At 46.0% G+C, this 26,433-nt stretch overlaps 1 protein-coding gene across 13 annotated transcripts in view; it reads left to right on the forward strand.

The window, feature by feature from the left end:
- Nucleotides 1-26,433, forward strand: part of CEP250 (centrosomal protein 250) — a 49,332-nt gene that overhangs the window by 4,692 nt on the left and 18,207 nt on the right. For 6 of the 13 annotated variants that reach the window (XM_077872896.1, XM_077872900.1, XM_077872905.1 and 3 more), the window contains exons 2-20: nt 5,323-5,612; nt 6,051-6,107; nt 7,042-7,124; nt 7,353-7,518; nt 8,213-8,319; nt 8,564-8,815; nt 11,224-11,320; nt 13,126-13,233; nt 13,952-14,113; nt 14,674-14,852; nt 15,160-15,342; nt 17,228-17,372; nt 18,215-18,361; nt 19,058-19,288; nt 20,330-20,538; nt 20,761-20,888; nt 21,177-21,346; nt 25,646-25,813; nt 26,209-26,343. In XM_077872896.1, coding sequence (XP_077729022.1) covers nt 5,427-5,612; nt 6,051-6,107; nt 7,042-7,124; nt 7,353-7,518; nt 8,213-8,319; nt 8,564-8,815; nt 11,224-11,320; nt 13,126-13,233; nt 13,952-14,113; nt 14,674-14,852; nt 15,160-15,342; nt 17,228-17,372; nt 18,215-18,361; nt 19,058-19,288; nt 20,330-20,538; nt 20,761-20,888; nt 21,177-21,346; nt 25,646-25,813; nt 26,209-26,343 — 2,913 coding nt within the window. In that variant the 5' untranslated portion in view covers nt 5,323-5,426. Of the gene's footprint in view, nt 1-5,322; nt 5,613-6,050; nt 6,108-7,041; nt 7,125-7,347; nt 7,519-8,212; nt 8,320-8,563; nt 8,816-10,899; nt 11,000-11,223; nt 11,321-13,125; nt 13,234-13,951; nt 14,114-14,673; nt 14,853-15,159; nt 15,343-17,227; nt 17,373-18,214; nt 18,362-19,057; nt 19,289-20,329; nt 20,539-20,760; nt 20,889-21,176; nt 21,347-25,645; nt 25,814-26,208; nt 26,344-26,433 lie in introns of those variants that run through there. The other 7 variants (XM_077872898.1, XM_077872897.1, XM_077872899.1 and 4 more) reach the window with 7 other exon arrangements.

Genomic DNA, 26,433 nt, shown 5'->3' on the forward strand with positions numbered 1-26,433 from the left:
CCTGTCTGTGACCGACTGCCAGGAACGGAGTTCCAATTCATGAGTGTTTATGGGATAATTTAATTCATAAAAGATGAATGCATAAAAGAAGTGACTCTTTTTCCTTTTCCTGTCTATTCAGTGCTTTGCAGTTTGCAAAGCACACTGACATCCATTATCTCACGTGAATGAGATCCAGTCTGTTACCATTTGCCAACTACTGACCTTTTCTTTGTCTGGGGGGATACTGAAACCTGCCTGTCTTTTGGTACTCTGCTAGTTTGTTCTCTGGTAGATCTGACAGTGTTAACAAAACAGTGCTGAACTGTATCTTGAGAAAGCTCAGAACTAAATCTCAATTTCAGAAAGATCCCTGATGTAATTTTTCTCTGTTCATTCCCTCTCTAGAAAAAAAAAATTTTATTTATTTATTTATTTATTTATTTATTTATTTATTTATAACAGACACAGAGAGGCAGAGACATAGGCAGGAGAAGCAAGCTCCTTGAGAGGAGCCTGATATGGGACTTGATCCCAGGATCCTGAGATCACCATCTGAGCCAAAGGCAGACGCTCAACTGCTGAGCCACCCAGGTGCCTCCACTCCCTAATGAATTTAAGTTTTATGGGGATTTTTTTTGTTTTAATCCTAAAACACTTCAAATTTTTTTTAAAAAGATTTTATTTATTTATTCATGAGAGATACAGAGAGAGAGAGAAACAGAGACACAGGCAGAGGGAGAAGCAGGCTCCATGCCAGGAGCCCGACGTGGGATTCGATCCCGGGACTCCAGGATGACACCCTGGGCCAAAGGCAGGCGCTAAACTGCTGAGCCACCCAGGGATCCCCCAAATCATTAAAAAATATATTTTATTTATTTATTCTTGAGAGACACAGAGAGAGACAGAGACCTAGGCAGAGCAAGAAGTAGGCTCCCTGTGGGGAACCTGATGTGGGACTCCATCCCAGGACCACAGGATCACACCCTGAACTGAAGGCAGATGCTCAACTGGTGAGCCACCCAGGTGCCCCTCAAATCATTTTTAAGATAAATTTTTTTAGAACAATTTTAGGTTTATAGAAAAATTGCGTAATACAAAGAGTTCCCATATGCCCTGTACCCCATTTCCCCTATTAGTAACATCTTATGTTCATATGGTACATTTGCTACAGTTCCAAATCATTTTTTGAGGTAAATGGGGCATATAAACAAAACATAAAAAAAATAAAGTTACTGCATTTCTGGAGTCCTCAGTTTCCTTATCTGTAAAATGGAAGGATTGGACTAAATTTTTATTTTTTTAAACTTTGATTTATTATTATTTTTTAAAGTACATTTAAAATTTTTTATTTATTCATGAAAGACACACAGAGACAGATAGGCAGAGACATATGCAGAGGGAGAAGCAGACTCCATACGGGGAGCCCGATGCAGAACTCGATCCTGGGACCCCAGGATCATGCCCTGAACCGAAGGCAGATGCTCAACCGCTGAGCCACCCAGGCATCCCTCAACTAAATTTTTAAATAGCTCTAAAATTTTTGAGTTATCAGTTGAAGTAAAATAATTATGTAATTCTGATATAATTCCACTTATTTACTGAAGTATTACTATCACCTTCCCAAATAATGTATACATGTTAACAGCAGCCTTCTTTTTTTAAAAAAAGATTTATTTATTTTAGAGAGAAAGCACATGTGAGTAGGGGGAGAGGGAGAGGGAGAGAGAGAAAGGAAGCAGACTCCCCTTGGAGTCTGGAGTAGGACTTGGGGTTTGATCTCACGACCCATGAGATCATGACCTGAGCTAAAACCAAGAGTCGGACAGTTAACTGATTGAGCCACCGAAGTACCCCTATGTGTTAAGAGCAGCCTTAGCCTCATCCTAAGAGATGGTTTAGTAAGAGAATTCTGGGGACTGTGGCAGAGCTACCTGTAGAGATATAGGCTGAACTATATGACATTATCATTTTTGTAGGTTAAAAGATGGGCAAATATTGACAACTTTCTATGGTTCAACCAAATATCAAGGGGGTGAGGGGAGGAGGGAGGAGGAATTCAAAGGAGGAGGAGAGGCCTCTCAGACTCCCAGCATATGCAAAAGCCCAGCCCAGCCCAGAGCAGCCCTAATAGGATTAGAGAAAAGGCCCATCAAGTCCCTTGAACCTTGAAGCAACTCAGAGCTGCTCTTGTTGCTGGCAGTGTTGGCAGCAAGAGTGGTTTCCCAGCAAGTTTGTGCCTCCTACTAGCAGAGAGAGACTGAGCCATCATTTAACAGAGACACAGTGAGCTGGTTGACACAGCCCTGGTGGAAAGGAAGAGCAGAAAAAGAAGATCTTTGGAGTGTGAGGGAAGACTGCTCATTCAGGTTAGAGGCTAGGAAGAGGCAGCCTGCGGTGTTGGTGCCATTCTACTCTTCTTACTTGATGCATTTTCCTTATGGTCTACTTCAAGCTCTACAAACTCAGCTGTCTTCTGTTGTCCAAGAGGTAATGTAAATTAGTAAACTGAGTTTTCTTCTGTAACTCCTATAAGAAAAGCAATAGCACAAGTTCAACGATCAATGACAACTAAAATCTGCTATCAGCGTGAGGGAGAGAATAGGCTGGGGCTGGGGGATGGTGTGTTGGGGGTAGAGACTGGTAAACTAACGAGAATATGTCCTGTCTAAGGGGGAAGACACATGTAACTGCAGCTGGTTGTTGCCTTGTAGGAATACAGGTCACAGTTTGCTAGATACTCGGATTCTCCAAAAGAGCCAGAAATAAGAATTGTTTTTTAAAGATTTATATATTTATTTATTTGAGAGAGAGAGAGCACTTGAGCATGAGTGGGAGGGTAGAAGGAGAGAATCTGAAGCAGAGTCCTTGCTGAGTGCAGAGACAGACACAGGGCTCAATCCCATGACTCCTAGATCATGACCTCTGCTGAAACCTGAGTCAGACGAACGCTCCATCAACCCAGGCACCCTCAGAAATAAGATTTTATTTTTACATGCATTCTCCCACTGGTAAATGTTTGTACCTACTTTGAATTCTTAAAAGCTTGATATAGGCCACATAATGGTTGAAAAGAACCAGCAGGCCACACTTGTAACCTCTGCCAAGGATTTAGACTTGCCTGGAGTAGAGGCCTACATGGATTTCTTCAACCTACTAATGACCAAAATGAATTAGATAGCTTTTGCTTTTGAGGAATTTACAGATTAGTAGAGAAGATAGATAAATAATAATGATAAAATGTAATTTAGTCAAATGTAATTTAGACTCTATATATTATATATACAGTTAAATATATATAAATTTCTTATGTGTAATAATGTCATATACATAGCTAGAAAAGTGATTAACTCTTCCTGGGTATATCTGGGATGACATGATAGGGGGTGGCATTTGAGCCAGGATGTAGGAAATCAACAGTTTAGTGCATTAAAGGGATTTGGGGCCTTGAAACTCCCACTGTATATGGAAATGTTAGATTTGCATTTGCTCTATATACCGCTTTCTTCAGATGGGCTGCTGGCTGGACCAAGAGGGCATCTCTAATATTCTAATAATCTAATAATATCTAATAATAATCTAATAATCTATATTCTATTTTCTTGATAGGTAATTGGAAAAACAAATATTCCTTAACCCTTTTGGGGTTATGCCTCAGGGTTAATTAAATGAGAACTCTAACCTACCCACCTCCTCCCAGGTTATTGTGTGTTTTAGAGGCCTCAGAAACTCAGAGGTCACATGGCTGGTAGCCCTCATATTTAGATAAGGGGCTGAAAGAGAAGTGGTATGTCTGAGATCACAGAACCCATTAGAGGCAGAGCTTGAACTGGCATTCCAAACTTCCTGACCACTGTGCTTTCCCCTCTCCTGGGGATCTCTCAAGGTCTCTGGTTAAGCTGGCGTCCCTGCTCTCCCCATCTCCCCTCCGCCCCTGTGGGTGACAGGTTGCCCTGATTTGGCCCAGCTTCTGCTGGGTGAGGAGGTTTACTATCCTGCTGAAGCTGATTGCTCATCCCCCACCCCCTCTCTCTTAATGGATCTCCTGCCTGAAATGCCTGCTACTCCATTTCTTTTTCAGAGAGTCAAACTTGCTTGTATTCAAATCCCTAATCAATCAAATGCCAATTGTATGAATTTGGACAACTTTTGTTTAACCTTTCTAATTTCTTAACTGAGGTGTAACCTTTGTAAGCCTCCGCTTCTTCATCCACGTACAAACAGTTGTAGTATTACCTACACTGAAATGTGATAGAAAGGCATTGGAAGGTTTCAAGATTCTTGTGATGACAAAATAACATAGTACAGGTAAAGCAGTTAACTGTGACTGACATGTAGACAGGTCAAGGATTAATTATGACAGGATTAATTATGACAAGGATTAATTATGATGATGATGATTTGCACAGTTCACAGACCAGCAGGTTAGGTTTAATGCCCTTCCACTATTTTCTCTTACTGTTCTATATTGCTTCTGTTACGATTACATATGCCACATTGTGTTGTGATTGTGTCCTTCTCCTCTGCTAGACTAGAAATACCTTCAGGGATTTATCCCATAGATGTTTATTAGGCTCTCTGCCAGGAACTAGGGATGCAGTGGTAAACCAGGAGCTCTTGATCTAGTGCAGAGTCCCAGAAGGAAACATTGGTCCTGTGAGCTTGTCTAATGGTTCCCAATAGATTTGGAAATGATACTTAGCTCTCACGCCACTTAGAGGTTAGGGTCCATGTTAGTATTTTATTTATTTATTTATTTATTTATGTATTTATTTATTTATGTATTTATGTATTTATTTAAAAATATTTTATTTATTCATTCATGAGAAGCACGGAGAGGAGAGAGAGAGGCAGAGACACAGGCAGAGGGAGAAGCAGGCTCCATGCAGGGAGCCCGACGCGGGACTCGATCCCGGGTCTCCAGGATCACACCCTGGGCTGAAGGCGGCACTAAACCGCTGAGCCACCAGGGCTGCCCCCATGTTAGTATTTTAAAGGCTCTGATGGGTCCTGTAATAAAGGAACCCACTTACTTTGTCCAACCCAGCTTTGCCAGACCTACTATTTGGTGAGTAAATTTGTTTTTTTTTTTGTTTTTAATTTTTATTTATTTATGATAGTCACACAGAGAGAAAGAGAGAGAGGCAGAGACACAGGCAGAGGGAGAAGCAGGCTCCATGCACCGGGAGCCCGATGTGGGATTCGATCCCGGGTCTCCAGGATCGCGCCCTGGGCCAAAGGCAGGCGCCAAACCGCTGCGCCACCCAGGGATCCCATATTTGGTGAGTAAATTTGAATCACCTAGACATTCTTTTCAACTCCTCTGTGTGCTTTCGTACCCAGCTCAAGAGGCACTCCACGTGGCACAGCAATGATTAGAGACTTTACTAGGAGTGAACAGCCTCTGGCCAGATAAGGGATTGTGAGCTTACCTGTTTGGTGCTCCCATGGAGACGCGAGGCCCTGGGTTGAACAATATGAAGCCCCAGTCACTGCAGTTGGTGCTGGAGGAGCAAGTACTAGCACTACAGCAGCAGATGGCAGAGAACCAAGCAGCCTCCTGGCGGAAGCTGAAGAACTCCCAGGAGGCCCAGCAGAGGCAAGCAACCCTCGTGAGGAAGCTGCAGGCCAAGGTGAGGCAGCTACCCTTGCAGGAAGGCAAAGAGAACACTGCCAAATGAATGCTGAGTGTAATGTGGGATAAGGGTTCTAGGAGACAGAACCATGTGGTGGGAATGTCCCTAAACAGCCTCTCCTGTGATGCTCACAACTACTCCATGAGATGTATATCCTGTCGTTTTTAAAGATGATGGTCACAAGGGCTAAATTAGTTGTCTGTGTTCTCCTAGGCTAGAGCTAGGACCTGGCCCTGTGTTTTCTGGTTCCAAAGCCAATAGGCACAGAGAGTATGTTTAACTGACCAAGTAGAAATTATAAGATGTATGGACTTACCCCACTATTACCACCTAGACCCTGTTCACAGCAGATTTGCCCCAAATCCTCCATGACCTTTCGTTTGGGCTTTTTATACCAGCCATGACCATCACCACATCCTGCTCTGTTTGCCTCAGGTGTTGCAGTACCGGACCTGGTGCCAAGAGCTGGAGAAGCAACTGGAAGCCACTGGGGTGAGTGAGGCTGTTCTGTGTTCCCCCTGTGCCCTCATTGAATATACCTGTAAGGACAGCCCTGTTTGCTGACTGAGGGAGGTTGTGGTCTGATAAGGCGGTGTTCGGTGGAAGTCTGTCTTCAGCCCCTGAGAGCTTTATCACACAGATACTTTCGTTGGACTGGCTATTCCAGGCCTGTCAGACGCCAACCCTTGGCTCTCTAAAGACAAAATGCAGCTTCAGGAGATTTAATCAGACTGGAAAGGATATGGTATCAGAGGGAAGAAATGCATTTTTCCTCCAGAAGGTGTCAGTGTTTATCTGTCTTAGATGCCGATCTTTGCAGGCCTAAACTTGTTTGTGGCAGAGGGATTTACTTGTGCCACTGGCTGGGTAGAGCTGACTTTGAAAAAACCATTGCCTTTGTTCCAGCTCCCTCTCGCCACCTTCTCACATTACCCTCAGAAAAGTTCTCTCAGGAAGGAAAGAACCAAAACTTAGTGAGCACCATTCTATGTAGGCCAGGCACCATTAGACATTGTCAGATAATGATGTCACTCAATCCACAAGGCAACTTTTCTAGAGGAATGGTGTTTCCTTCATTTTGTAGTGAAGACTTTGTGGCTCAGAGAAGCTGAAAAACTTCCTGAGGTAAAAAATGTAGTGTAGTAGAAGTCAAGGCCATTAGTGAAAGCTGTATCTCATGCTTCTTGGGCTGAAAGCTCTTTTCACTACCAAATGCCATGTTTGAGCAGATGTCACAGGTTCACTCTGGGAGGAGGGGATGCCATGGATTTACCTTCAGGCTGTAGTGATTGAGAAAAGAGCATATTTGCTGACACAAGAGAGGAGGCGTGAAAAGAAAGCAGGTGGCTGCAGAAGGGGGCATCAGGGAATTGGTCTGAATGGTGTTCCCTTTGGAGGTCAATAAGCCTGTTTCTGTCTGACTAAGGGACCGACTCCTCAGAGATGGGAAAGCATGGAGGAGCCAGACCTGGAACAGTTGCTGGTCCGTTTGGAGGAGGAACAACAGAGGTGATGAACCCCAAGTTATCTGCCAGGGTGATGGTGGTGGCCTGTGGGTTGAGAAGGCTGAGGGCAAACCCCTGCCCTGAGTGCTAACGTGGCTAAAACCACAGACCTCAGCCTTAGCCCTCCAGTTCCTGGTGATGGAAAATTCCAGTGTGTGTCATCTTACTCCACGAGGTCCAAGGTTGGATCAAGCCTTTATTTTGCACTTGCTCCCGCCCCTCCCCAGTGCAGGTGTGAGAGTCTAGCAGAGGTGAACACCCAGCTTCGGCTGCACATGGAAAAAGCTGACATGGTGAATAAAGCACTTCGGGAAGATGTGGAAAACCTGACAGTGGACTGGAGCCGAGCCCGGGATGAGCTCAGGAGGAAGGAGAGCCAGTGGCAGATGGAGCAGGAGGTGGGAGGAACAGTAAAAAAAGAATATTTACTCCTGGACAGGAGGCTTGCATGCTGGGCACCGCCCTCGTCGGTGCTGGGAAGGGTTAACTTCAGGACCTGCACAGAGGCTGAGCTGTTGCTAAAGTCCCTGACCCTCCTCCCCACGCAGGCAGGCAGCTTTGGGCAGCTTTGCCCTGCTTCAGCTCTCGCCTGACTTCTGTCCTTACCTGCCTAGTTGAGGTTTTGCTGGCAAGTGGTATGACACTCAGAGCAGCTCTGTCCCTGCATGTGTGGCTAGCTTCGGTTTTAGGAGGATCTGAAAGCTCGCTGACTTCCCTCTTCTGGAGGTCTGCATGTCTAGATGCTAAGGAGATAGCTGTTGAAACCAAATGGGGAAGAAAGACCAGACACAGACCTGGGTGGATTTTCAGATCCCAGCTAAAGGAAACTAATATTTCCTGAGCCTTTGCTGTGTGCCAGGTGCCATGCTTGGTGATTTACATGGTATGTCACTTAGTCCTCATTGTGAGTCTTTGGTGATAATGGCAGTGGCAGCTACTGTTTATCTTTTTCTGATCAGCTCAGAGGAAGGTCATATGCCATCATAAGCCCCTTCTTCCCTCCCCTGGGTTGTCAGGAGGAATCCAAGACTCCTATGCTGGCAAAAGGTGGTCCTCTGCCCTTTGATATGACCAGGGTTTCTGAATACACAGTTCTTCAAGGGCTACCTGAAAGGGGAGCACGGTCGCCTTCTTGGTCTGTGGCGGGAGGTGGTGACCTTCCGACGCCACTTCCTGGAGATGAAGTCAGCTACTGACAGGTAAGTGTGGGGATAGGAAGGGAGGTTTGCCCCTACCGATTCTAGATTTAATGACCATGGGCTGCTGTAGAAGCTGGGAATGGGGGTGGGGAGTAGAGAGGATGGAAGAGTGAGTGGGGAGCGATGATATTATTGGATTCAAAGGATTTTCCCCAGACCTGCTCCTCAGAGTTCACTGGGCCTGATCTCCAAGCTCCCTTCACCCATCCCTACTGGAGTCTGCTCTTTCCTTGCTTGTACTCAGAGATCTGACGGAGCTCAAGGCTGAACATGTGAAGCTTTCAGGGTCCCTGTTGACATGTTGTCTGCGCTTGACTGTGGGCACCCAGTCTCGAGAGTCGGATGGATCTGGGAGACGGGATGGGAGTGAGCCAACCCAGCTGCTGCTACTACTGACCAAGACCCAGGAGCTGGAGAAGGAAGCGCATGAAAGGAGCCAGGAGCTAATACAGCTGAAGAGTCGGGGCGATCTGGAGAAGGCTGAGCTGCAGGATCAGTGAGATGGGTTGGGGTCCTGGGAAGGGGTTGCTGAGGGTGTTGACTCCCTTAGGGAAATAGAGCTGGCAGGGGGTAGGGGGCATGAAGAGCGTTCTCCCACCAGAGAGGAAGGAGAGGTGCCAGAGGGAGTCCAGTCTGGAACCCAGTGCCACAGGGGGGGCTGTGTCACCGCCCTCTGCAGTTCAGTTTCTCTCCTGTTGATTTATAGAGCTAGCTGTGACTGTTGTCTCTCAACACCAAACTACTCCCATTCCCAGAACAGCCAAGCTATTCTATGCCTCTCTGCCTTGGTACATACTGACCTTAGCCTGGAATGCTTGCCTCCCTTCTGCCTCCACCTTATCCATTAAGGCATGGTTCTGAGAAGCCTTCTCTGACCTCAATAGCCTGTTAAATTTCTATGCCCAGGTGTAGTCTTTTGACCTGCTTGTTACAGCATTGCTCTCACTGTTTCTGATTATTTAGCTTTTGTTGTTGTTGTTAGGTTCTCCTATTTTTTTAGATTATGATAAAATTTATTTTTTATTTTTATTTTTTAAATATTTTATTTATTTATTCTTGAGAGACAGAGAGAGAGAGAGAAGCAGAGACACAGGCAGAGGGAGAAACAGGCCCCACTCAGGGAACCCGACATGGGACTGGATCCTGGGACTCCAGGATCACGCCCTGGGCCAAAGGCAGGCGCCAAACCGCTGAGCCACCCAGGCGTCCCTAAAATTTATTTATTTATTTATTTTTTAAATTAATTTTTAAAAAAATAATAGTAAAAAGGGCAGGGACAGAAGCTAAGAGCCCCATTGAATTTCTGGACAGGTTTGGGCTTATACCCCATGGCTAGGTTTGTGTCACCACCTATTGACGGTGTATGTAAATAGCAGTTTGTTTTGGTTTTGGTTGCCTGGGTCCTGGAAAGGCAAGGACAGAGACTATGTCTTGGTGAGTCTATGTCTCCAGTGCTTTGTACTTCATTTGCAGTAGAGTAACATTCAGTGAATGTTTGTTGAAAGACACAATCATTTTTTTTAAATTTTTATTTATTTATGATAGTCACAGAGAGAGAGAGAGAGAGAGGCAGAGACACAGGCAGAGGAAGAAGCAGGCTCCATGCACCGGGAGCCCGACGTGGGATTCGATCCCGGGTCTCCAGGATCGTGCCCTGGGCCAAAGACAGGCGCTAAACCGCTGCGCCACCCAGGGATCCCAAAAGACACAATCATTAAGTGAATGGCCATCCAATTAATGAAGGCTCCTAGAGGTGGTACAGAATAAAATTATTAAGACTTTGAAAAAAAAGGGATCCCTGGGTGGCGCAGCGGTTTAGCGCCTGTCTTTGGCCCAGGGCGCGATCCTGGAGACCCGGGATCGAATCCCACATCGGGCTCCCGGTGCATGGAGCCTGCTTCTCCCTCTGCCTGTGTCTCTGCCTCTCTCTCTCTCTCTCTCTGTGTGACTATCATAAATAAATAAAAATTAAGAAAAAATTAAAAAAAAAAGACTTTGAAAAAAAAGAATATTTACTCCTGGATAACATTCATTTAAGAAATATTTTTTTTAAATTTTTATTTATTTATGATAGTCACAGAGAGAGAGAGAGAGGCAGAGACACAGGCAGAGGGAGAAGCAGGCTCCATGCACCGGGAGCCCTTCGTGGGATTCGATCCCGGGTCTCCAGGATCGCGCCCTGGGCCAAAGGCAGGCGCTAAACCGCTGCGCCACCCAGGGATCCCTTAAGAAATATTTATTTAGGGGCACTTGGCTGGCTCAGTTGGTAGAGCATGCAGCTCTGGATCTCGGGGTCCATGTGTTTGAGCCCCGTGCCAGGGGTAGAGATTACCTAAAAAAAGAAAATCTTAGAAAAAGAAATATTTGTTTAACTACACATATAATCCCAGGTAATAAACTCCAAGATATAGCATTAAGTGACAGAGTTGTATGATTTCCCTCAACCTTGAGGTTAGTATCACAGAGGTTGACTAAAATCTCCCCCAAACTGCCCCTCCGATTTCCTTATGAAAGACCCTTGGGCTGGAGGGACCTTGGGACTGTCCCATGTGGCAATTCTGATGTTCTTATTGGCTTCAGGGTGCTTGACTTCAAGATCAAGCGAGGCCTGGAAGGGCCTGGGCCAGGGCTTTCCCTCAGCTCTCGCGCCCCCAAACACGTGTTCCAGTCTTGAGATGTGGTAAATCCCTGCATGTGTCTGAGTGGTTTTTGACTCTCCCCTACCCCTCCCCCCGTTCAAGGCTATAGCATCGTGTGGCATCCAGGGAATGCAGGGGCTGGGGGTGCCCAGGTGGCTTCGGGGGGCTTTAGAGGGAGTGTCCATTGGGGCTGGGGTATGCTGCGTATTAGCTCTGTCCACCATGGTGAGTCTCCTGGGTAACAGTGCTGTGCTCTTCTCTTCAGGGTGACGGAGCTCTCTGCTCTGCTGATCCAGGCTCGGAAGCAAAATGAAGAGTATGAGAAGATGTTAGGGGCCCTGAGAGAGACAGTGGAGATCCTGGTACATGACCTTTTGTTCTGGAAAGGACTTAGGAGTGGGCCTATATGTTCCTTGTCCTCTATAGACAGATGATGCAGGAGACCAGTTAAATATTCCTTAATAATAACAAACAAACAAACAAACAAAAAATAAATAAATTTTGGCTGAATCTGAAAAAGTAATTAACTCATTCAATTTATTCACTCATTGGTAGTACTGTGTACCATGCCTACTATATTCCTGGGGAAATTACAATGATGTATGCATGCAGTGGGTCCTCATCAGAGAGAGTGGAACATACACTACAAGGCACAGTGGCAAAAGATGGGGACATGTGAGAGATTAAAAACCAAGAGCTGCTCAGTAGTTGACCAGTCTGTTCTATGGAAGATTGAGGTTTGTGTCACGGGCTTCTCGGCTTCTCATCTGCCAGAGATACTATCAAAGGGACTCTCTAAGGTTATACTAGATAGAACCTCTGGCTTGATTCTACATTTCTTTTCATTGCTAAGAATCTCTGTTTTTAGGCAGATCCTGAATGATGATCTGTGTACAAACCTCTAGTCTTATCTGAGCTGGGATCGGCAGGGATTCAGAGTCATTTATGCCTTTTTTGGTTCCTTTTGGTCAGAAATGTGCAAATTCAGATGTCCGCAGTGCCCAGATAATGCCAAAGAGTGAAGTGGGTTCAGTTGTAAGGATTCTGGTTGTCCAGCATTATCATAGTTAGTTTTGAGGACAGAAGGGGACACTTGATCTCAATATTAAGGAAACGATGAGGTATAGTAGGGACTGCAGGAGGGTGAAGAGTATGTGTCTCACATGGAGGAGGTGTTCAGCTTCAGGATATTACTGCCATGTAGCAATGGGGCCTGATATGGCCCATCTGTTAACTTTTTGAGAAAAGCCAGAAGGTCAGAATTTCTCAATTCATAAAACCTCTCAGAATCTCTCAATTAATTTATAAATGTTGGCTCAAGTTTTGTAGAGGCCCAAGAAAACATAGTTGCAGGTCTGTGTCTTCAGGCCTTCACTAACAATAGGATCAGAAGGAACTGAGGAAATCTTGAGTCTTCTTCAGATTCATTGCTAGCTCTGGGGCTAGGGGTTTCTCTGGACTAGCCTTAGGTCTCAAGCATTAATTTGCTGTTCAGAGACAGCTCCCATTCTTTCTTTTGTGATAGCTGACATGTATTGAGCATTTTCTTTGTGCCAGGCACTATGTTGAGTGATTTACATGCATCCTTTTCACTTAAGCCTCAACACAAACCTGTGAAGTAGTTGCTGTTAATTATTCCTATTTTATTTTATTTATTTATTTTTTTAAACAGTGTTTTTTTTTGTTTTGTTTTGTTTTTAAATTTATGATAGAGAGAGAGAGAGAGGCAGAGACACAGGCAGAGGGAGAAGCAGGCTCCATGCACGGGGAGCCCAACGTGGGACTCGATCCCGGGTCTCCAGGATCGTGCCCTGGGCCAAAGACAGGCACTAAACCGCTGCGCCACCCAGGGATCCCAATTATTCCTATTTTAAAGAGAAAAGAAGCTCAAAGAAACAGTTGCCTATGGCTACCAAACTAGGAAGTGATTGAGTGAGAACTCTAATTGAGGCAGTCTAATTTAGAGCTCTGATTCACTTATTCTGAACTCTTAATCACCACATCACACTGTTCTCAGAGTCCTGGGACAACAGTAGCAGTCATATGTGGTCAAGGAAAAAAGTAGGGTTGACCACAGAGCCAGAATGAGGTTCTGGTTGATTTGGGGGCTTAAATGGTAGATACTTCTGAGAGTTTTGCTCACAGCTCTGTCTTGTTCCCTGTTCAGGAGACAAATCATGCAGAATTAATGGAACATGAGGCATCTCTCAGTAAGAATGCCCAAGAGGAGAAGCTGTCTTTACAGCAGGTGATCAGGGATATAACCCAGGTACTGGTAAGCCTTCTGTTTGTGGGAACCGGGTTATGGCTCACTCCTCCCTAGGCCTCCGTGTTTCTTAGTCATGCCTAGATTTCCACTCTCTGAGATGTTTGGGCTTAGGGTCTTTGAGGAATGAGTTCTCTGAGTGTATCTGAAGACTGGTACCTTAAGGGGTAGCTAAGCATTCACATGCTAGCACTGCCTGCTGGAACAGGCAGGCCTTCCTTCTTATCGCCAGCTGTACTTCTCAGGACAGGGGCTCTGGTCTTTGTTACATCAATATCTTCTTCTTTCTTCATTTCTTCATTTATTATTACCTCAGAATGCTCTAGCCTTGTTGCTAGTCCTAGGTTTGGGTGACAGAAGGTGAGGAGTTGGAGGAACCAATACTTTTTTTTTTTTTTTTAAGATTTTATTTACTCATGAGAGACACACAGAGAGAGGCAGAGACATAGGCAGGGGGAGAAGCAGGCTCCCCCATGGGGAGACTGATGCAGGACTCCATCCCAGGACTCTAGGATCATGATCTGAGCCGAAGGCAGACACTCAACCATTGAGCCACCCTGGTGCCCCAGGAACCAATCCTTTTTGCTCTTAGATACCCTCCTCTTATGTGCAAGGGAGAGGACCTGAGAAAGAAGACGTCAGGTTTGTCCAGGATGTAGTGTCAGTCTTCTATGTGGATTCTAGGCCTTCGTCAATAGGGTGGTGACTCTGCTGTGTTGGGTTTCAGGTCATGGTGGAAGAAGGGGACAGTATGACCCAAGGCTGTGGTCGAGACAGCTCCTTAGAATTGGACCCTAGTGGCCTCTCATCCCAGTTTGATTCCCAGGACCCAGACAAGGCCCTTACTCTGGTGCGTTCAGTGGTGACTCAAAGACGCCAGGCTGTGCAGGTGAGAAACCACCATTCCTCCTCAGACACGGGTGTGGGTGTCTGAACTGATGTGTGCCCCAGGTAACCTCCTTGCCTGGACTGTCCTTTCCACTATGTCAACCAGTCATGAGGTGTTTGGTCAGTACTCCCAAGGTGCCCATTAGAATCTCTCGGTGTCTGCCAAGTCATACTTGTGGCTAATGGGTACATTCTCTGTGCCCAATAGTACACCTCACTTTGCATGCTATCTTCATATAGCACTATGCAAAGATAGGCAACTGGAGCCCTGGGAGACCGTGAGTAAGCGTTGCCTGACTCTAAGGGTCCCAGCCAGACTTAGCCATTTCCGTGACGGCCCCCCAATGCACGTCTAAAGATGATGGACTCTGAGACTCTAGGAACCACAGAAGCCCAGTAATCTCTGATCCTCTGTCTCCTCGACTGGCCGCATCTCTATTCTCAGCTTACCCTTGTACCAGGCCTCGGCCCCTGGCCTAACCTCACTCTCAGGCTTCTGCCACCCTGCCTTTGCTCTGCCCTCTTGCTCACCATCTCCCTTTTGTCACCCTCCCTCCCCAGGACCTAAGGCAGCAGCTTTCGGCCTGTCAGGAAGCTATGAGCTCTTTGCGGCAGCAGCATAATCAGTGGGAGGAGGAGGGTGAGGCCTTAAGACAGCGTCTGCAGAAGCTCACCGGGGAACGCGACACTTTGGCAGGGCAGACCTCGGACCTACAGGGAGAGGTGGAGTCTCTCAGCAAGTGAGCAGGGGGCTGTTCATCCCTCCCGGCTCAGTCCTCATCCAGCCATTTACTCACTCCTGGACATTTCTGGTTGCCTAACCCTGCCCTCCCTGCCACCCAGGGCTGTTCAGGGCCGTCTTGTGTTCTGCTTATTCCTGCTTACTCAGTTTTGGATCTTTGTGATGATAAAACAAACAGGTTCCCGCTCAAAAGGGGAGATGAGATCTTTAAAAAGAAACGGACATCTCTTTCCTTTGATCCTATATCTGCTACCAGGAAGGATTTGAGGTTCCAAGGTTTTTGCTCATCTCTCGTCTCGTTTCAGGGAGCGAGAGCTCCTGCAGAAGACCAGGGAGGAGCTGCAGCAGCAGTTGGAGGTGCTGGAGCAGGAGGCATGGCGGCTGCGAAGGACAAACATGGAGCTTCAGTTGCAGGGGGATTCTGTTCAGGGTGAGAAGGAGGAGCAGCAGGAGGAGCTGCACCTGGCTGTCCGTGAAAGGGAGCGCCTGTAAGTGTGACTGGTCCCCTCCTGCCTGGGGCTTGATTTTCCCATCATTTCTACACCCTCTTTCATCCACTCCCATCTCTTAGAAAGTAGAGTCAAAATTGAAGCTTGGCCTGTGGTGGGTTCACATTAGCTTACTGCTCCTTCTTTTGCAGAAGGATAAATACAGAAAGTTCACCCAGGCTTTTCTGAGTACCCCTAGGGGCTGAGACACTGCAGGGGCACAGAAACAAATAAGACACAGGCCCTGATCGCCAGCAGTTTGCAGTCTAATGTTCAAGTAAACAATGAACTGTGGCATGAGGCCAAATGAAGTATGAATGAAACAGAGCTTCAGGCTGGGTCCTTTGGAAGCCTGGGAGTGACAGTTAATAATTGAAAGCCTCACAGAGGAGAGGCCTTTGAGCTGGGCCTTGACATATTTTGATTGGTAGAGAGTGAGAGAGGGGCAAAAGGGACAGATTAGCAAAGAAAAGGATGCAGGTTCATGGCATGTTCGGAGTAGGCCAGGCTGGCTGAAGGGTAGGATTTACCCCAGGTAATAATGGGAAATGAACTGGCTAAGAAAGGGAATTCTAGAATCAAGAGACGTAGCAACTTTGTAAATTCTTCTACGTAATATCATAGAAAAAGCAAGGACTTTCAAGCTGGCAAAAGTTTGGTTAAAATTATGGCTCCACCATTTGAGCAGATTACTTTATTTGTAAAATAGGGATGATAGTATTTACCTTGAAGGATCACTGGGAAGAATAGAGCACCATTTTGTGCACAGAGCCTGGCAGATGGTGGGTCTTCAGTAACTGGTATCAGGGACTGTATTCTTCACCTCCATATATCCCCCTCCTCTCCTGTGCTCTAGTTCCTTGCAGCCAGTAGGCACAAATAATAGAATCTTGAAGGACTGCTATAAGAATCATGACTCCTACAAAGAATGGTCTCTCCTATACCTTTAGAAGAATAAACAATCCACAAAGATTGTAACGTTGTGTTTTTTTTTTTTTTGTAAAGATTTTATTTATTTATTCATGAGAGGCACAGAGAGGCAGAGAGAGAGACAGAGACTTAGACAGAGGGAGAAGCAGGCTCCATGCAGGGAGCCCAAAGTGGGACTCGATCCCAGGACTCCAGGATCACACCCTGGACCAAAGGCAGGCGTTCAACCACTGAGCCACCCAGGCATCCCGATAGTTATGTTTTTAAATTTAATTAGTGTGATTCAGTAATACATTTATCAATATTTATTATGATCTGAAAGTCAAAACTATTTAAAAAGACAAACACAGGGGCACCTGGGTGGCTCATTTGGTTAAAGCTCCTGATTCTTGATTTTGGCTCAGGTCATGATCTCAAGGTCGTGAGATCGACCCCTGTGTTAAGCTCCTTGCTGGGCGTGGAGCCTGCTTAAGACTCTCTCTTCCTCCCCCTCTGCCCTTCTTCTCCCTTTTTCTCTTAAAAAAAAAAATAGACAAACAGAGATCCTCCTCTCTGCTTCATCCACCTTATTTCCCTTCCTTCTGTAGCCAACCACTTAAATTGCTTTCTTGTTTATCTTTCCAGCTGCTTTATGCAAATATATACATGTAATCTTTTTTTAACTAAGTTTTATTTTATTTTTTTAAGTACGCTCCACACCCAACATTGGGTTTGAACTCATGACCCTGAGATTAAGAGTTGCATGCTCTACTGCCTGAGCTGGCCAGGCACCCCTATGCATATTCTTATTTCTCCCAAATATTTTGCTTTTTTCGCTTTACATGTCATGGAGGTCTTAACAATTTAGAGACCTTCTTCCTTCTTTTGCATAGCAAAGGTAATTTGACTCCTATTACCTTTTGGGGTGTGGCCACTCCCTGAGATTGACCCCAGCCTCCTCTCCTTTCCATCTTAGTCAGGAGACACTAGCAAGTCTGGAAGCCAAACAGTCAGAATCACTCAGTGAATTGATCATTCTTCGGGAAGCCCTGGAGTCTTGTCACCTGGAAGGGGAGCTGCTGAGGCAAGAGCAAACAGAAGTGACTGCGGCGCTGGCCAGGGTGCGTGGGCCTCCATTCCTTGTTTGCTAAGTGGGGTGTATGGCTTAGAAAGTTGTGTTTGTAGGCAAAGGACATGCAGCCTGCCTCGTTCTTCATCCTTTAAGCCATGACCTTCCATATTCCCTGCGTCCCTTACTAGCCTCTGCTTTTGGGTTCTGTCCCTTCCAATGTATTCTCTATGTTGACCTTAGAATGGTTTTCAAAGGTATAAATCCAGTTACGTTGGTCTCCCTCCTGTAACCCATTCAGTTACTTTGCAACTGCTTGGTGACACATTCAAAGCCCCTCTGCATGTGCCCCAAACTATTTCTAGCTCCTCCTGTCTCCATATCCTGTCCTAACTCCCTATCCACCTTGACTCCTGCCACACAGCACTAATTATAGCCTCATCTTCACCTGCTTTTTCATGACTCCACTGCTTTTCGTGTACTCTTCCCTTTGCCTAGATTGCTTCTTTCCTCTCCCTCTAACCACGTACTATTCTTCACCTCTCAATACCTACCTTCATTACCAGTTCTTCTCCCAAGCACTTCTGACTCCCCAAAACTGAATGAGTTTCCAGAGCACTTTGTGCCTACATTGTTTATGAAGCTATCGTAATTATGGTTGTTTGTACATCTCGGTGTCTGTCTGGCCCTCTATACTGCGAGCTCCTTTCTTCTTGATGTTTGAATGATTGATTGAATGAATGAATGAAGGGAAAACTTGTTTAGAATATAAGGGAAGGAACGGAGCGTTACCTGATCTCTGTACCAGGACAGCAGCAGGTGGCAGGGATGTGAGCTTCTCACTGTGGCAGGAAAGCTGGTACAAGGAAGCCCTTTAACTCTCTTTGTTTTTAGGCAGAACAGTCAGTTGCAGAGCTGTCAAGTTCTGAAAACAGCCTGAAGGCCGAGGTTGCTGATCTTCGGGCTGCAACCATCAAGCTCAGCGCCTTAAATGAGGCTTTGGCCTTGGATAAGGTTGGACTGAACCAGCAGCTTCTCCAGGTGAGCAAAGATTTCTCTGACCCACAGGGTAGTTCTGGGCCCTGATAGAAGGCAAGCCAGTGACTGATAAAGCTGATGCCCTTGACAGGGGAGAGTTTGTAATGGATCAGTGCAAGACGGATCAGCTCCTGTCCTGAAATGAGCCAAAGGAACATTGGTGGTGCAGAGGACAGCTAAGACTATAAGGCCTGGGTTTAGCCATTGAAAATAGTCCCCTTTCACTCCTATAGCAGAACCACCTTTGGGCTGTAGGGTAAAATCACCAGGGCCAGGAAGGAGACCCATGTCCTCTGGAAGGAAGACTAGGTGTTTAATTCCATTGCATGGGATAGCAGTAATCACCAGAAAAGAATCTGCCAAAGAGCCTACATCTCAAAGAATCTTCTCTATAGGTTGCAAATTTAACATGTTTCTTCACCACCCATTACCTTAAGCCCTAGAAATGTCCTGGATTTCCTTTATTCTGAATTCTATGAGAGTAGAGTTTTGCCTTTTTAATTGCCATCCCCAGCATCAACCCATCTAGTACCTGAAATACAGCACCAGAGCAAATGAATGTGTAGCCCCCTCTCATAAAAGCCCTCCTGTGTTCCTCATTGGAGAATAGATTCACATCTCACTGGGATTTCTGTCTTAGCACTTGATCTAAAAACTGTAACCATTTGCCTTTGATGCCTTTCCCATTTTGTCCAGTAGTTAGAACAAGAGAACCAATCTGTGTGCCACAGAATGGAAGCAACAGAGCAGGCAAGAAACGCTTTGCAGTTGGGCCTGGCAGAGGCCGAGAGGAGCAGGGAAGCCCTACAGGAAAAGAACACTCACCTGGAGGCACAGCTGCAGAAGGCAGAGGAGAGGGGGGCTGAGCTGCAGGCAGATCTCAGGGCCATCCAAGATGAGAAGGAAGAAATTCAAGAGAAACTAAGCGAGGTAAGAAGATAAAACTAATACCATCACATTAAGGTATCATGTGTATTCATCATAAAAAATGAAAATTCTACAGAAATGATTCAGAAGGTGAAGAGGTCTTAACTTCCTAAAAATGACCAGTGTTACTAGTTTGGGGTACATCTTCCAGTTTTTCAAGAGAATTTCTGTAAGAATCCTTCAGGTTCCCTACTACTTCACACCCTCCACTTTGAATTAGATGCCTCTTCTGGTTGCTCTGACAGCACCTCCTGCATATTCCAACTGCCACACCACACACAACTCACACTGTATTGTGATTATCCATTTATAGTCTCCACCACTAGACCAAAAGGTCTTGAAGGCAGGGCTGTGTCTTACTTGTTTTTATTCTTTCTTTCTTTCTTTCTTTCTTTCTTTCTTTCTTTCTTTCTTTCTTTTTTTTTTTAGATTTATGTATTTATTTGAGAGAGAGAGAGAACACACAAGCGCGTTGAGAAGGGGGATAGGGAGAGGGAGAGAGACACTTAAACAGACTCCACGCTGAATATGGAGCCAACGTAAGGCTTGATCTTACAACCCTGAGATCAGGACCTGAGGCGAAACCAAGAGTCAGATGCTTAACCAACTGTGCGCCCCCTGGGCCCCCTATTCCTTTATCTGTTAGTACAATGTTTAACACATAGAGCGACTTAGTAAATTTTTCTGAACCAAAGACTCAGCTCAACGGGCCTCTTTCTCCTCTACCAAACTTCCCACTGCCCTAAAAATGATACATAATCTTCCTTCCCAGAGTCCCTTTCTCAGAGGCTGATCGCTTTCTTCCTGATGTTATGTCTATCTTACTGCTTAAAACTAAAAGCTCCTTAGAGATAGTTTCTTGCAGCCCTAACACAGGGTCTTGCACAAAGGAGAGCCATCCTTCCTGGGTTGGGAGTTCTATGGGTTGATGCAGGAAGTAGTATTTGTATGAGTGGGCAACGCTCAGGACTCACAGAGCTGGGCCCAGAATCTCTGAAGGGCCTGTGGCCCCAACCTGGCGATAGCAGCCTCTGTCTGTTATAGATTTCTTCCTCTCAGGCACGTCATCAGCAGGAGGCAGCCTTAGCTCAGCTGGATCAGCTGCGTCAGGAGACAAAGCGACAGGAAGAAGTGCTTGCTCGAGAAGTCCAGGAGAAGGAGGCCCTAGTACGGGAGAGAGCAGCCCTAGAGGTGCGGCTGCAGGCCGTGGAGCGAGACCGGCAGGACCTCGCTGAACAACTACTGGGCCTCAGGTAGGGCTCAGACCCAGTTCAGCCAAGGGCAGAGAGAGCTTTGCAAAGCAAGGGGTAGCCAAACTAAGTTCCCTGCCCAAAGTATATGGGTCCCAAATGAATTAGGAATTTATAATTGCCCCCTAATTTCTCCGGGTAGTCAGTATGTCAAACCCAAGTCCTCTTAAGGAAGGTTAAGGGACTTGATGGATAAGAACTCTTCCTGATTCCTGAACCTGACAGCTCAGCCAAGGAGCAACTGGAGAGCACTCTGTTTGAGGCCCAACAACAAAATTCTCTGGTAGAGGTCACGAAGGGACAGCTAGAGGTCCAGATTCAAACTGTCATTCGAGCCAAGGAAGTAATTCAAGGTGAGACCCCAACTGGGGTGGGGGGCACTTCATTCTTTGGGGATGGTCCAGATTCAAACTGTCATTCGAGCCAAGGAAGCATTTCAAGGTGAGACCCCCAACTGGGGTGGGGGTCACTTCATTCCTTGGAGATTTTGAAAACTAGGAAGGCAGTGGGAAGTTATCAGACATCCTTCTCCAGCCAGGCCCAGGGCCTCCGTGATGGAAGTTGCTCATGAGGTCTGGGGAGAGGGGTGAAAGAAAGAGGGCAGATGCTTGGTGAGAGATCACCTGTCACTGGCACCTTAGGGGAAGTGAGGTGCCTGAAGCTGGAACTGGACAGTGAGCGGAACCGGGCAGAACAAGAGCGGGAGACAGCAGCCAGACGGCTGGCCCAGGCCGAGCAAGAGGGGCAGACTGCCCTGCAGCAGCAGAAGTCAGCCCACGAGGAGGAGGTGAACCGGCTCCAAGAGAAATGGGTACGTCATGGATGTGGCTGGGGACAGGAGAGGCACACATGGCCTCCCTTCAGTGAGTTTTCCACCTGCTGGCTCTTGGGCCAAATATTGCTGCTTATAAAGGTGAAATCTGAACAGAACTAACCTGGCCACCAAGGTGCAAAATCCAGTTTCTAGCTGTTAAGTGAGTAATATATGGAGAACACCGAGAACAATTCCGGACATATAGTAAACTCTATTTGTGTTAGCTGTTAGTGTTGTTTTGGTATGTACAGAGAATTAAGCATGGGTTCTGGGACATAGGGTTGTTAAACTGGCCCCAGGCTGTAAAGGGAGCAGAGGAATGCCTTGGACCCCTTCTTGGCTAGATATTCTTGCTGTTTCCTTCTGTGGGATTTTTTTGTTTTGTTTTCTCTCTTCCTTTCTCTCCTTTTTTCTTCCCCATTTCTCTCCTCTTTTCTCCCCCCGCCCCAGGTTTATCTTTCTATTGAGGGCACTCTAGCCCAGGGCTTTTGGTAAAGGGCCACCACATACTAAGCTTTGTGGACCTTATGGTTTCTGTCATAATTACTCACCTCTGTTGTTGTAGTACAAAAGCGGCCATAGATAATATGTAAACAAATGAACATTCTGTGTTCATAAGTGTAGCACTGAAATTTGAACTTCATCTAATTTTCACATGTTACAAATTTTTTTTTTAATTTCTTTCAACCATTAAAAATGTAAAAACCAGGATGCCTGGGTAGCTCAGTGGTTTAGCACCTGCCTTCGGCCCAGGGCATGATCCTGGGGTCCTGGGATCGAGGCCTGCATCAGGTTCCCTGCATAGGGCCTGCTTCTCCCTCTGCCTATGTCTCTGCCTCTCTCTCTGTGTGTCTCTCATGAATAAATAAATAAAATCTTTATAAATAAATAAATAATAAAAATGTAAAAACCATTATTAGGTCACAGGCCATATAGCAGCAGGAGGATGGACAGATTTGGCCCACATGCCATATTTTGTTGACTCCCGGTTAGCACTTTGGAGGTCCAGCTTTATATGGGAATCTTCTATGGACTCCCTACCCTTGTCTTCTGTTTTCTTTTCTCCGCATAACATTAAAATGAATTTCAAGGTTATTAGGTATAGCAAATGCCTCCAGTGGAAAGCCAGTTCTGTGCTCATTTACCTCTTTGGATCCCAAGTCTTGCTTTGATTTTTGACTCCTATGAAATTACGGCTGGCTCACTTACACATTAAAACATTAGATTTAAGGGATGCCTGGGTGGCTCAGCGGTTGAGCATCTGCCTTTGGCTGGGGTTGTGATCCCATGATCTTGGGATTGAGTCCCACATTGGGCTCCCTGCATGGAGCCTGCTTCTCCCTCTGCCTCTCTCCCTCTCTGTGTCTCTCATGAATAAATAAATAAAATCTAGGAAAAAAAACCCATAGATTTAATATTTTATCCAAGATGTTTTGCCATTTCGTGGGTGGAGGGGGTTAGAGATCGTATTTGTCAGGTTTCTGGAAATGGAAGTTGACTTGTGCTTTGTGTGTATTTGTGATTTGACTCTTATTACAAGGCAGACTTGCTGGCAAGATGACAGACGTTTGCTGGTTTTGGGAATTATGTGCCTAAAGTAGGTAACTGAATTATTTGTCGAATTGTGTCCAGAAGGCACTTTGCCCAGCAAGAATCAGGTGTACCCCCTAAGGAAAACCCTACAAGTGAAAGATGCAATAAAATTTCTGAATGATGAGTTACCACTTGACAAAACCTAGGCTTCTCTGAAAGGATTGACTATCTCATGGCCATACCTGAGTCACGGGAGGGCCTCTTCCATCTTTTCTTTTCCTCATTCAGATAATCCCCCTGAATTCTGATTGTCTGACTTATGATCTCCCTACTAATTAAAAAAGGTTGACTACTCTCTTGACTTTTGAGAGTCTATTTGTTTTATTTATTTATTGTTTTTTAAGTAAGCTCTATGCCCAATGTCGAGCTTGAACTCACGACCCTGAAGTCAAGAGTCAAACGCTATATTGACTGAGCCAGCCAGGCCACCCCAGGAATCTGTTAATTTTAACTGTGACTTGCTTCTCCTGGAATCCTAGCAGTTGGAAAAACTTTTAGAGGCTATAGTCTTCACATTCTTCCACCTGGTGCCTGGACCCACTTTAATTCTAGTGATAGTGGGCACTTATTAACCACTTGCCCATGCCAAGTGCCATGCTAAATGCTACTTATATTATTTCAAATAGCCTACCTATGACTGGCAAGGAAATTGAAACTTCAAGAAGTCACTCAGGGTCACATTGCTAATAAACAGTAGAGCAGGGATTAAGCATCTTTTAACCATTCGTGTTGTGGTCAATGGTTGCTTAGCTTCAGTTGTATTCTGCCAGTGGCTGCTCATTTATTTTTATAGATCTAGTTATTGGAAAATTATTCCTTATGTTGAGCCAAAATCTATTCATGTGAAACAAATCAGTGTTAGGTTTGCTTGAAATCCCTTACCAACACGGTTGCTCTCCTCTAGACATGTTACCCATTACTCATGACCCAGTGTGCAGAATATTCTGATCCACAGCCTAGCTGGCAACCCTAGACTATTACTTCCTGGACATCACAGAATTGGCTCTTCCAGTAGCCATACACACTTCTAACTCAAATTGAGCAAATAGGTCAGTTTTGTGTTTGTTTTTTTTAACACTTACTACTATTAAAATCCATCTTTCCCATATTTTTACAGCTGGCTTTTTGAATCAGAGGGTAAGATTTGATATTCATAGTTGTTCTATAATTGTGGCATTGTAAATTGCTGTTCTTAGGCATCTTAACAGTGCAGTAGCTGAAACGTGATTCATTCATGCATTGTGGAGTATTCGTTATGTGCTGGCACAGTGGTGGGACCTGAGGATACAGTGGAAGCAAAGTAGATGTGGTTCTCCTTATGGAGCTTAAGGCTTCAAAGGGAAGACAAGTATTAAACAAGTTAATATGCAAATAAGTAAGTGATGACGTAAGATCTAAGTAGACAAAGAACTGGGTGTTACAAGAGGAACAACAAGGAGACCTGTTGAGAGTGTGTGGTCTGGGAAGGCCTCTCTGAGCAAACATTATTTAGGCTGTGATAAACAGTGGTGTCGGGGGCAGGCAAGGGCATTCCAGGGAGATGGAGAGCAGGAGCAAAGGCCTTAAGGTATGAGGGTGTGTAGTGTGCCCGAGGTCCTGAAAGGAGGCCAGTGTGGCCGGGGGGGGGGGGGGGGTACTGCACGAGATGATGTTGGGAAGGGGTAAAACCCAAGGAGCATTCCCATGAAATGAATGTATAACTTGAGCTTGGACACATTTTAAAGGAAAGGTTCCAGGAACTGCTAACGTCATGAATCATGTCAACAGGTGTTAAATATGGAGTGCTTTCCATGTACTTAAGGTGCTCTACTGACTTATCTCAATCCTCAGAGCAACCTGAATTGCTCTCCCTGTATTTATAGATGAGGAAACTGAAGCACAGAAATGTGATTGACATTAACTAAAGTCACTCAACAGTAGTGACCATAATCCGGAGGCACCTGGAGGTCTCACACAGTTGAGCATCTACCCTAGGCTCAAGTCATGATCCCTGAGTCCTGGGATCAAGCCCCACATCAAGGCTTCCTGCTCACTGGGGAGTCTGCTTCTCCCTCTCCCTCTTCCTATCTCTCTGCCTACTTGTGTTCTCTGTCTATCAAATAAATACATAAAATCTTAAAATATGTAAACCATAACCCAGGCAGCTGGGTTCGAGAGCCCTTCACTACTATCTTGGGAACTAGGAGAGAATCCTGGGTTAGTCTAGGGGATCAGGTAAGACTTTGGTCACTGGTGGACCTCTGGAAGGACCAGGATGCCCTGTTCTAAAGCTCTTGTATAGCAGGAGACATCCTAACAAGGCTCAACCTGACTTTTCAGGAGGCTTATCCACCACCCTGAACAGGGGAGAGTGGGCAACAGAGAACTAATCTGTCTCCTCAGTTCATGGTTATAACCATCAACTATGGTGTGGTTGGTTTAAAATAACAGATATTTATAGGTTATATTAGGGACAGTTGCACTTTAGAAAACACGTTTTCATGTATTGTATCACTTGGGTTTTTTAAATCTCATTTGATTCTCCTAAAATTTAATAAGATAGATAAGGCAGGAGTTAGCAACCTCACTTTATCGAGGGGGAAACCAGCAGAGGGAGAGATACCAAAGACGCTCAGCTGGGGAGGGCGGACCTCCACTCCAGCCCTCCCCCTGCCTCTTCTCCTCACCCACTGGGTTCTAACCCTGCTTCCCTCACATGACCAGGAGAAGGAGCGCTCTTGGCACCAGCAGGAACTGGATAAGGCCCTGGAGAGCCTAGAGAAGGAGAAAATGGAGCTGGAAACGAGGCTGAGGGAACAGCAGGCAGAAGCCGAGGCCATCCGGACACAGAGGGAGGAAGAACGGGCGGAGGCAGAGAGTGCCCTCTGCCAGGTGGGAAGCTGGGGAGATTGGAGCTGTGATCCCCCTCCTTCTGACTACTTCCTTTTCCACTCCCAAGAGTGCTGCCGCAGGGGGCTTCCAGACGAGAAGTACCTGTTCACTTTGCTGCTCGTGAGCAGGGTGACCAGTGCTGTTAGCTGCAGGATCAACAGTGTATCACACTTCCTGAGGGAGGGCCGATGTTCACCACATCCTGTCAGCTTGCAAACCAGTGACAATCTTTGTACTTCCTGGTTCCTGACAAGCAGGTCCAGACCTTCTTTGGCCCTCAGCCCCCACCCCATTTGCTGGATGAGACCCAGAGCAGCCGGGATGTGTTTCTGGCCCAGCAGATGAGCATGGTGACCCCTGATGTAGCAAGCCCTTGGCCTCCTGCCCCTCTGCAGATGCAGCTCGAAACAGAGAAGGAGAGAGTGTCCCTCCTGGAGACCCTGCTGCAGACCCAGAAGGAGCTGGCAGATGCCAGCCAACAACTAGAGCGGCTGAGGCAGGACATGAAGGTCCAGAAGTTAAAGGAGCAGGTATGGAGAGTGGATCTGGGTGGGGAAGAAAGGTGGCATCGACATGCTCCTTTGGCATGGACCAGTTCTGTGGTGCTTCTTTGTACCAGG

Source organism: Canis aureus, chromosome 26 (genome assembly GCF_053574225.1).
Source record: "Canis aureus isolate CA01 chromosome 26, VMU_Caureus_v.1.0, whole genome shotgun sequence".
In the NCBI taxonomy this organism is placed as follows: Eukaryota; Metazoa; Chordata; class Mammalia; order Carnivora; family Canidae; genus Canis; species Canis aureus.